The sequence below is a fragment of the Mastigoproctus giganteus genome, chromosome 1 (assembly GCF_048544385.1).
Source record: "Mastigoproctus giganteus isolate SK-2022 chromosome 1, ASM4854438v1, whole genome shotgun sequence".
NCBI classification, from domain to species: domain Eukaryota; kingdom Metazoa; phylum Arthropoda; class Arachnida; order Uropygi; family Thelyphonidae; genus Mastigoproctus; species Mastigoproctus giganteus.
In genome coordinates, this window is record NC_143575.1 from 4,491,348 (window position 1) to 4,503,659 (window position 12,312).

Sequence of the window (12,312 nt, forward strand, 5' to 3'; positions counted from 1 at the left end):
CCTTGTTTCCTCCTTGCAAATGACAAAACAGTCAACTCAACTTTCAAGAAGTTAGAAAGTTATCATTATTTAATAAAATGTAATAATGATCTTTAGAGAAATATTGAATTATGAATGCCAGAGGATTTTAAGCTAACGTTTTATAACTCTGTAATCCTCTAATCTTGGTAAGTGCAGATAGCTAGTCATTGCACTGAACAACAAAACATTTGTGTTTTCTCTCCTTTAAAGAAAAATAGGTAATTCTAGCAAACTTGAATGTGCTCAATTTAAATCTAAACTTAAATTATTAACTTTCACCGAGAGGCTGATGCAATACATTTTTTCTGACTCAGAACTGAGTTCTATCTAATGGACCATTCTTGAACTACACAATACTTTTGCTCAGCTCATGTGCCAACACAATCATTTCAGATTGCCAAAATCATTCCACAAGTATTAATCATAAGCAATATTTTTAAAAGTATTCTTTCATGTGACCAGGATAGGTATGTAGGCAGTGCTTTACATAATGCTTCCATTATGTAGATCTCCCCCCTCAGTGTGAGCACCTGTATGTGGTGAGGGGACCTCTCAGTGATGCTGCTACTCCTCCAGATTAGCATCGCTAGGATCCAATGCCTACACCTAGGTTCCAGGCTAACATCATAAGAATCCACCAATTTTGCTATATGCCACGACTCATGGAAACTCAGAAAGGAAGATTCTGGTAATTGAGGGGCCCAGCTTCAACACACCACTTTGGCCCCTGCTTTAACAAGATGGATGATCCTGTGATGGCTTGCCCAGGATCAGTCAGCTAGTGGGTTCACCTACAAGGCTCAACCATATCAATGCCATGGCACTACCCTCATGGACAGGATTCAGGCTGGTGGCAATGTGAGTATGGTGCCTGGGTAGCCCACTACCCAGCAAGCAATAAATGCACTAAACCAAAAAAAGAAAAAAAAAAACTCATGAATCCTGATAATGTAAACTTTTCTTCTGGGACTCCAATGTCGTTTCTACCAGATGTTAATACAATTGATAAAAATATCACCAATATAGGATCTACACCACACTTCCTAGTACAGGCATACCTCGGTTAACGTTACCTCTGATAACGAAGCTTCGATATAACGAAGTCGGCAATTTCAAGCCCCATTTAACATAAAAAAAATATTCCAGTTTAATCACCTGAAATCTAAACAAACTGAAGAAATTACGGAAACCTTTGGGGCTTCTCATGGTTGGTTCGAGAAATTTAAAAAAACGGGCCAGGATTCATAGTGTAAAATTAACAGGAGAAGCTGCAAATAAGTTTCCAGAAAAACTAAAGGAAATAATTGAACGTGAAAATTTTCCAAATTTGGTGTTCAATGTTGACGAAAGCGGTTTGTTCTGGAAACGGCTACCAACAAACAGCTTCATTTCTATTGAAGAAAAATCAGCTGCTGGGTTCAAAGCAGCCAAAGACCGTTTAACGTTACTCTTTGGATCAAATTGCCTCTGGCAATTATAAATTAAAATTGTTATTAGTTTACCATTCAGAAAATCCGAAGGCGTTAAAAGGTAACATAAAAATGAATTTACCTGTAATATGGAAAGCAAACAGAAAAGCGTAGGTTGCCAAGGAGTTATTTACTGATTGGTTTGTTAACCACTTTTGTCCTGAAGTAAAACGGTATTGTCAAAAAAAAAAAACAACTTTGAAGAAAAAGCTCTTTTGTTGTTAGACAATGCTCCGGGACATCCTACTGATCATAACACGTTGGACACATGCATTCCTGTCAAAGTTGTGTTTCTTCCAGCAAACACAACTTCCCTGATTCAACCATTGGATCAGGGAGTAATAGCATCATTTAAAGCTTATAATCTGCGTCGAACATTAAGCAGTTTAACTGAACTAGACGATAAAGAGGAAATGACAGTTAAAACTTTTTGGAAAAACTAAACCATTAAAAACGCAATTGAAAGCATTGATAGTTCTTGGAAAGAAGTCACTAAGAAATGCTTAAATGGAGTTTGGCGCAAAATATGGCCAGAAGTTGTACTAGAAGAAGAAAATAACATCCAAGAAATTAGAAATGAAGTTATCCAGATGGCTCAATCAATAGGTTTCAAAAATGTCGATGAAGAGGATGTTAGAAATTTATTGAATGCAGAAGATGGTTTTTCAGTGGAAGATATAGAAAACCTTGTTAGCAACGAAGACAAAGATAATGAAGACGAAGTTAAAGTTCCTGCCGAAAAAGTGTTAACAACCAAAGATTTAAAAAGGTGCTTAAATGACATTGAAAACGTTTTAAATTTTTTTAGTGAAAATGATCCTGATTTAGGAAGAAGTGTTATTGTTACGATCAGTGTTAAATGCAATAACTCCGTATAGGCAATTGTTAAATGAAAGAGAAAAAAAGCATAAGCAATCAATTTTAAAATGTGATTTCACTTTGTATGTAAGTTGACTGTTTATTTAATAAAACTTTTCTTTGTTCGGAAAAAAAGCTTTTCATTTTCTTTACGTAGGAACGTATCCCTATTCTGGCCATAATATTTTTACCTCTGAAAACGAAGTTTCGCTTAACGAAGTAATTTCGTGGAACGCATCCTATTCGTTATTCGAGGTATGCCTGTAATTCATTCTACTTCTGAAAAACCCATTGGAAAGATGCCCTTTTTATTAAAAAAAAAAAAGTCTAGAAGGGTTGGCAGGGTTACCAAATATGAAACAGTTATGATAAAGTAATATTTTAATAGAAACCAAAACAAAAATGAACAGCATTCAGAACAGCTTCTTTGAGCCACCTCTATCTAGGGAATTCCAATCACAGTTACTCCTCATAAGACACTAAATTCATCTTGTGGCATGATCTCTAAAAGGGATCTTATGGGAGGGTTGGAGGAACAAATTTGTTCTGAATTTATCACAAGGAGCAACAGCTGTAAAGAGAATATTTGTGTAGGGATGAGAATCTAGTACCCACTAGAAATCTCATCCTTACTTTTAGCTCCCCGACATTTCTTACCTCCATTACTGCTGGCCTGCTCTGGGGCTCGAATCGAAAGTGCATCACTTGGTAGGTTACTAGTCTTGAGTCACTGACGAGCTCCCAGTTACATTATGCTTGAGGGCAAGCACCCTTGTCTCAGTGATTCAACTTCTTCTAGTAATGCACCAAATTTTAACTTTAGGTTGGCACACTCTGTATAAAGGCGACAAAGAAAAGAATCACCAGGAGAGCTATGATTATCCACTAGGTTGACCTTGGAACACATGCCACGGGTTCTGCAAACAATACAATCATGATTCACCTGGAAATTACCATCGGCTATTTCTGTATGAGTCAGATACCCTCTGATGAAATGTTCAAGGTGTATGTTGTCACAACCATTGTTAAATTTACTAAATATCACAGAAATTAAAAATTATATTTATAATATTATAAAAATTAAATTTACAAACTGTTACAGGAAAAAAAACATATCAAAATAAACTTAACAATATATTAAATTAATTATTTAAATGCAATTATCTAACCTCTCAATCCTAAGCTAATCCTCTCTAATCACTATGCTGTCCCTGTGCTTTAGAAATGTGCAGGTAGAGCACATACTCACCTCACACATCTGTTTATACTAACAGGAAATGATCCTTCACAGTGTATGCACTGTTTTACACCACTCACAATAAAGCATATACTTATTGAATGTGCCTTGTTCAAAAATGCTTGACACTCTGCATTCAGTTTACTCTCAGATCTACAAGAACCTTTAATACTGTCCTATATCATAGGTAATGGCACGAATTTCTCTGAATTATTTTCTATCCTAAAACAAATTCAAATTGAGGAAAGACAGTTGTAGAATAGATGTGTGGAAATTTGCCTTTAGCCAGCGGGTAGTTGATTGCTGGAACAAACTTCCATCTGTCATTGTGGAAGTTGTTAGCTTAAATAAATTCAAGCTTTTAGTGGGAATGTATGTGAAATTGTTTTTTTTTTTTTTTTTTGGCTGATGCTACATAAGCTTGCTTTCTTGCATCATATGCCTCTACTACTATTACTACAGAGTTTGCAACTAGGTGCCTTAGAAGGGATCTAACTGAAGTTTATAAATATTAGAGAGAGAGGATTGTAAAATGAATAAAGCAGAAATTTTCATGGTATTAAATGATGCTAGAGCCAGGGGACATAAATTCAAAGTAGAGGGGAAAGAATTATAGATCAGATTGTAGGAAGTTTTTCCTTAACCAGTCAGTTGTTAAGCATTGAAATAAGTAGCCTCCTGAATAGTTAAGGCAGAAGTTTGAGGAAATTCAAAGGCCTGCTGGATCCATGCCTATGAGAAGAGGGAAACACTAATTTTTATTATTATTATTTTTGACTAGTGCAGCAAAAGCCCCTGGTTTCCTTGCATGTTTTGTATGATCAGTACTAATACATTAAATAGCTACCCGTTTCTGACACAGCACAGAGAAACTAATATATAATGGGCAGTAAAAAAAGTTATAAGATAACTTGGCAGATATAATGTGGCATTTTTTTATCACTCAGCATATGAGATGGTAATCTCTTGAGTAACGGTTGAGTGACCTTTGGTATTATATTAACCAGTAATTACACTTGATACTCTTAGAACTGAATCTTTGTGAGATGTAACATTTCATATATTTTTCAAATAAATCAAAAATGTACTTTTCCAGAAAAAATGATAGGAGATGGAATATTTTTGTAATCAGGGCATAAAGATGCACTAAAATCGCCCGGCTTTACCAGGAGAAAATTAGTATTGTACAGTGTTTTAATTTTTAAACTTGTAAATTAAAAATGATATACTCATTTTATTTTTATAACTATACTTTTTAGTTATTTCATACACTTTGATTTTAATTTATATTCATTCATACAGAGGACTTAATTCTTTCTATACAATATTGTAATTAAAATTTACATTCTGAGTGTTGTTATATGTTTATAATTAGGAGTGTGTAAATGTCCATCCAGAGATTCCTTAGCCTCTGGCAACATTCTCCTGCACATAATATGCTTGGAAAGGATACATAGCATTTTTTTTTTTTTTTAGAGTGCGCCTCCGTAGCCAGGTGGGAAGGAGCAGCAGTGCATAGCACGTGCTTCTTGATTAGACCGGGGTTCGAGCCCGTCGCCACCAAATACGGAGAATGCTGCCATATTGCTCTGTGAATATGCGGTGGTCATTCCATGACCACCGCATATTCACAGAGCAATATGGCTTTAGTTGCTAATGCTCCTAAAAACCAAATAACAAAATAACAGCAGCATTTTTTAGAGACTGTAATTCCCCTCATCCTCTGATCTTCCCCAGGACATTTTTCTTCTGGTATAAAGTTGTGGAGTTTTGATTGCTAATATAAATGTTCTTTTCTTATATTATAAATAAGAAACTGCCTTTTTAGAAATCCAGAGGCCGATTCACTTCCTATTTTATCTTATTTTATTCTAATAAGATAAAATTCTAATTTTACATATTGCATTGGAACAGCAAATATTTAACCACCTAGATAGTTGAAAGTATAAATACATTGATTCTGTAAATTCTTAAAAAAATTTTCGAAGAGAAACCTCTGTCCTCTTATTCTAGGTTGTTTATAGTAGTTTCATTGGAGATCCAAGTGTTTTTTAAGCTTGTTTTTTTTTTTAACTAATATGTAAGCAATAATACATTTATAATTACATAATACAGTTGAATTATTTTTATTAATTAGTCTGAATAACAAAACTAATTCTAATTAAAAGGCATGATGCAGAGTGAATCAATGTTCATTAGATAACACTGTCACTATATTCAAAATTGATTATTTTCTTTTCTTTAAAACTACTTTTATTTCTTCATTCTTCTTATTTTTTATTTTCTTTTCACAGGTTGGTCAGAGAAGTAACTGGAGTTGATGTAAATATGAGGGTTGGAATTCACACTGGACGTGTTCATTGTGGGGTATTAGGTCTTAGAAAATGGCAATTTGATGTTTGGTCTAATGATGTAACTTTGGCAAATTACATGGAAGCAGGGGGTATTCCTGGGTGAGTTCGTGAATATATGTCTGAATGTGTATATGTAACAGTGATTTAATGTTAAGATGTTTTTGTCAAATGCAGCTGTGCAGAAAAATAAATTTTTTACATGGATTTGTTTTTTATTTTTTATTTTGCATGGATTCAATTACTACTACCATTACTCCCATCTTTCCAGAATGTTCAGAATGAACAAATTTTGTTCATTCTGAACAAAATTTCATTAATTAAAAAAAAAAAAAAAAATGTCAAAAATGCTTTCCAAAATACAGACTGTATTAATGAAGACAAAATTTTGCAAATAAGCTGTGTTTAGTATCAGCCCTAACAATAAAATTGTTACTTAATTTTATTCAGGTGCCTCTCCAACCCTTCCTTAAATTTAAATCTAGTTTTATAAGAATATATGAAAAGTTGTTCCAACAATTAATAATCCTTTGGTTGAGGGGGGGGAGGGGAAACATATCTAATATCAATGACTCTCCTGCTTTAAATATGTTTCCCCTTTGCATAACAATGTAGAAGTATTTTCCCATTAGTTTGTACCACCTGCAAAATCATATTTTTATTATATGGTTTTCTTTATTCACATAATTTACCTTGTTCTTTACTGCATTTTTTTTTAACCAGCAAATCCACATTCTTCATGAAATGAAGAATCTGGATTTGTTGAAGAAAGACATAATACACAGGAAGACCACCTTTGGCCTGTATGGCCAGGAGGCAGATACTGGAGATAAGTATGACCAGGAGGGTTTACAAGCCCTCCTGGCCATAGTTTCTACCAACTTCCAGTAGGTATCAGTTAGAATTTTCCATCATTTCTCCTGCAAAGTAGCTGCTAGAACCATTTTGGAAAAAAAAGCTACAGCCTAACGTAATATTAGTAATGGCCATATGGTGCAAGAAAGCCACCAGTCAAAAAAAAAAAAGAGAGAGAGAGAAAAAAAGATTATAATAAAAGAAAAGGAAATATACAACCTATGCATTTCCCTCCTCCCATAGGTAACTATCCAGCTGACCTTTGAATTTCTTTAAACTGTTAGCCTCACCCACACATGTAGGTTACTTATTCCAGTAATTTATAACTCGCTGGGCAAAATAAAACTTCCCGCAATCAAGTCTAAACTTCTCTCCCCCCCCGTAACTTGAATTTATGGCCCCTAGTTCTAGAATCACTTATAACCAGTGTGGTGAGCTATAGTGGGCTAGCGAGAGCCCATTGTTATTTTTTTTGAAAATTTGCAAGCTCATTATTGAGATGATCATTTATTTTACAAATGAAATCCTAAATGCAATTATTGAGTATCCAGAGTCGAAACAATGGTGGAGCGAGCGGGACCCCATTCCCAGCATTTTAATGGTGCAATCTATCGGTTATGTATTTTAAAATTGCTTCATTTTTTATTTAATTACAGTTGTACCTCAGTTTAACAAACTTCTTTATAGCGAATTTTTTTGATTCCCCTTGGTAATTACATTTAAAATAGTTTCTGTTGAACGAAGAAAATTTCCATGTAACAAACGGATTACGAGATAACTTTGTACGCATTGTTCTCACCTCTGGCCTTTAGGCAATTTAGTTGATTAGAAAGTGCGAATTCAGGGTGAAAGGGATTACCATTTCACAATGTTAGTGGCGTCTGTAAAATCTATGCAGTCATATACCGAGAAGTCACGCTAGTCAATATGCTTTCCATAGCCGGTCAGAGGATTAAGAAGATTCTCGACACGGATTATAACCTCTGGTCAATCTGTGTTGTGGTTCCCCTTTATTCCGACAAATGGGCATATGTTTTTCGGAGAAGTGAGTGTAAAAACTGAACAGAGCAACGAGGAGGAGATGAACTTTTGTTCTAGGAGCCGCCCATACAAAAACACAAAAATAAAAAATAATAATAATAATATTGTAATTATTTTATTGATCATTCACAGATTTTCATAATTTCTGGAAGACAAGGTACAATGGATTTATAATAACTATAGTAAGAGATGTATACTTGCGAGTGCAATGTATCTAAATATCTGTAAAACAGCACCAATTGATGTACTGATCTTGTAGTTGAACCGACATACACAGCTATTAGGAGAACCTAACAATGGAATGTAACGAAAATGCGAGACAAAAAAAAAGAAACTGTTGCAAATATTTGTATTGTTGCAATCATAATTACTGCAGTAATAACTTCAGGAAGCATGATTGTGACGTCATACTATTCAAAAATGTTAGAACTCCAGACACTGTTATGTCCAGTTATCATCGTAAGGCACTGATAACTGGCATACGACCAGGTGTTTAAGTTTTTTTAGATAGACCTAGGAACGTTTTACACATTCACTTATACGCATGGTTAAGGGGGTAATAAGCTGCATCTGTCCACTCCCCTAAATCAGCCCCTGACTCAAGATATCATACCCGCCATGAAGAATGCATCATGCGCTCTAATCACACTACCGGTAGTGCGATCATGGGAAGCAGTGGATGACGTCACTTCTGTGACCGATCAAATTTACTCGGTAGAAAGTCGGAAAAATTGTGAGCCCATTGTTAAAATATTCACAGCTCACCACTGCTTATAACCATAAAAATTTCGTCCACATTCATTTTACTTTTGCCTCTCAGAGCCTTAAACACCTCAGTCAAGCCTCCTCTAAGGTGCCTAGTTTCCAAGCTGTGCAACCCACATATTCTAAGTTTTTCTTCATATGGATGCCCTTTTGCCAATCTCACCAGGCAAGTTACCCACTTTTGGACCCTTTCAAGAAGTTCGATGTCTTTTTCTAGGTGGGGTCTCCACACTTCAACACAGTATTCCAAGTGTGGTCTAACATAATAGGTCTAATATAATTGGATTATGATGTCCTTACTCTACTAGCAAATATTCGAAAAATCATCAATAGGACACCACGGGCCTCCTTTGCAACTTGTCTACAATGCTTGGAGAACTTCATGTCTGACAGTATCGTAACTCCCAAGTCCCTTTCTTCCACTGCTGACTTTAGTTCAACTCCACCAGGTTTATAAATTATTTTGGGGTTACTATTCCCCAGGTGTTAAGACCTTGCATTTTGCTGAATTAAAGCATAGCTGCCACTTTTCTGACCATCCCTGAAGTCTACCTAGGTCAATCTAAAGAGGTACTGCTTGGCTGTGATCATTAATTACTCTGCTGATCTTTACATCATCTGCAAATTTAGACATCATGCCCTCTATCTTTTCATTAATGTCATTTAACAAAATCAAAAACAACAGTGGTCTCAATGCAGAACCTTGGGAAACCCCACTTCTTACACCCAATCTGAGGAATAACCATTTATCACAACCCTGAAACCATCCTGCTATCTATCTAAGGATTTTCCCTGTGATTCCAACCTGTTCCAACTTATAAAGTAGCCACTCATGTGGGACTGAGTCAAAGAATGAAATCTAAATAAACAATGTCAAAATTATTCCCTAAATCCAGTTCATGAGTGATTGTCAAAATAGCTAACCAGATTTGTTAAACATGATTTTCCTTTGACAATACCATGTTGTGTATCCTTCAGAATTCTATTTCTAACTAAATGATCCTGAATTCCATCTTTGATCATTGCCTCCATGATTTTCCCTACTACTGCAGTTAGATTGACCAGTCGGCAATTTCCTGCTATACTCTTAGAACTGCCCTTTATGTATTGGCAATACATTTTTCAATCAAACAGAATCTCTCCTGAGTCCATGATGCTCTCATAATGGTTCAATGCACTCACTTGCCGCTTCCCTTAAAATACTAGCGTATATACCATCAACCATAGAAGCCTTACACCTGTAGGCTCGAATGTTTTTTATTAAATAATCATGTGAAATTTCAGTATCGTTAATTATATATTTTTCAACTTCACTCATAATTTGTCATTGACATAAAGGGTTTTCCTTCTGTAAATATTGATGCAAAGTAACTGTTGAATTCACCTTCAACATCAGCTGGGGTATCCTATACTATCCCATGTCCATTACATAAGGGTCCAATCCGATTTGTCCTTTTCTTCTTTGCATTTATATATGTGAAGAATTCCTTATCTCCTCTCTTTCCCAGTGATTTCTCATAATCTTCCTTTACCAGCCTAACCTTTGAGGTAGCACTATTACAGATCAATTTGTAGCTGTTATAGGCTTCGGTACTTTTTATTGCTCTGTAACTTTTCCATGCCGTCTTTTTCTGCTTAAGTAATCTGGCAACTTCATTATTCATTCAACTTGGAATCCTCTTCATGGATACCCAATGGAGTATTTTTTTTAACACTCCATTAGGTATACTAGGGGGCTTTGCCCCCTGATCGCTGCTTTCGCTTCTTTTGATAAAATAAAATACAGTTGGACCTCTCTTTAACGAACTTCCATAGAGCGAAAATTTTCTATGTAGTGAATTTTTTGATTTCCCCTTGGCCATTACATTGAAAATAGTTTTTTGTATAACAGAAAATTTCCATACAGTGAACTGGTTTCGAGACAGTTGGGTATGCATTGTTTGCACCTCTGGCCTTTAGGCAATAAAGCTGGTGGTGTAGAAAGCATGAATTAGCATTAGCATTAGTAGAGGCATTTGATGCAAGAAAGCAAGCTTATGCAGCATCAGCCAAAAAAAAAAAAAAAAAAAGTAACATAAATAAATAAAAAATAACCACTTCCACTTCACCCCTCTGTTCGTTTGAAATACCTGTCCAGCTGAGCCTTAAACTTATTTAGGCTATCAACTTCCACGACAAGGGATGGAAGTCTGTTCCACCTACCAACCACCCGCTGGCTAAAGGCAAATTTCCGCACATCTATCCTACATCTGTCTTTCCTCAATTTGAATTTATGCCCTCTCAGGTGATTATTCTGAGCAAGAGGAAGAATCCCATCAGCATTGAGCATGCTTAAACCATTCAAGGCTTTCTACACCTCTATCAGATCACCTCACTGGTGCCTAGTTTCCAGACACTGTAATTCGCAAAACTTAAGCCTTTCTTCGTAAGAGCACCCCTTTGTCCCATTCACCAATCTTGTTGCCCTTCTCTGTACTCGTTCCAGCAGCTCTACATCCTTCATGAAATGAGGCCTCCAGACCTGTATACAGTACTCTAGGTGTGGCCTGACCATTGCCTTATACAAGGGAATAATCACCTCCTTATCCCTGCTAGAAAAATTCCTGTATATCATTGACAATACACCATGAGCTACTCTTGCAGCCCGTCTGCACTGCTCAGAGAACTTCACATCTGCCTGCACAACCACCCCCAGGTCCCTTTCATTCTCTACCACTGTCAGTGTAGTACCACAGAGTTGATACGTTGCTCTGGGGTTGCTGTTTCCCATATGTAGTATTTTACATTTGTCAATGTTAAACTTCATTTGCCACCTCGAAGCCCATCTGCTCAACCTTTCCAAATCCTGTTGCAGCAGCATAGTGTCAGTAGTGTCCTTGACAACCCTGCCAACCTTCGTATCATCTGCAAACTTGGACATTAAGCCTGATATACCATCATCAATATCATTTATAAATACAGAAAACAATAAAGGACCCAATACTGAACCCTGAGGGACTCCACTAATAACGTTAGTCCACGATGAGCAGTGTCCATTGATTACCACTCTCTGTCTTCTCCCCCTCAACCACCCCTTTATCCATAGCAGCAATTTGCCTCCAATGCCACACTGCTCCAATTTGTGCAGCAGTCTTCCATGTGCAACAGTATCAAAAGCCTTTCTAAGATCCAAGTATATAATATCAAAGTTATTCCCTGCATCCAGTTGTTTTGTGACTGCATCATAGTATCCAATCAAATTGGTCAGGCAAGACTTCCCCTTAACAAAACCATGCTGTGTCCTATCTATAACTGAAGTCTTGTCTAGATGATCCTGCAGTGCTGCTTTAACCAGTGCCTCCATTAATTTTCCGGGAACAGAAGTTAAACTCACAGGTCTATAATTACTTGTGTCAGCCTTTGATCCTCCTTTGTGAATTGGGGTCACATTTGCACATCTCCAGTCCATGGGTTCCTCCCCTGAGTCCAAGGAAGCTCTCATAATTATGGCTAAGGGTTTGCTTACTTCCTTTGCTGCCTCCTTTAATATAACTGGATAGATCCCATCCACCCCAGGTGCCTTTCTTGTGTTTATCTTCAACAATTGCCGACCGGGCTAGCCGGGTGGGTAAAGTACCTGCCCGACAACCCAAAGGTCGCGGGTTCGATTCCCGCCTTGGGCTTGGATCAAAGTACTGAAAAACCTTGGGAGGTGCAATATGGCCACAGAAGCCGA

General features: G+C 36.6%; 1 protein-coding gene across 1 annotated transcript in view; it reads left to right on the top strand.

Moving 5' to 3' along the window:
• LOC150090504 (adenylate cyclase type 5-like) overlaps positions 1-12,312 on the top strand; it is a 238,812-nt gene that overhangs the window by 64,893 nt on the left and 161,607 nt on the right. Inside the window, exon 5 of the mRNA XM_090378243.1 lies at positions 5,880-6,038. Within this exon, the coding sequence (XP_090234369.1) occupies positions 5,880-6,038 (159 nt within the window). The remainder of the gene's footprint in view (positions 1-5,879; positions 6,039-12,312) is intronic.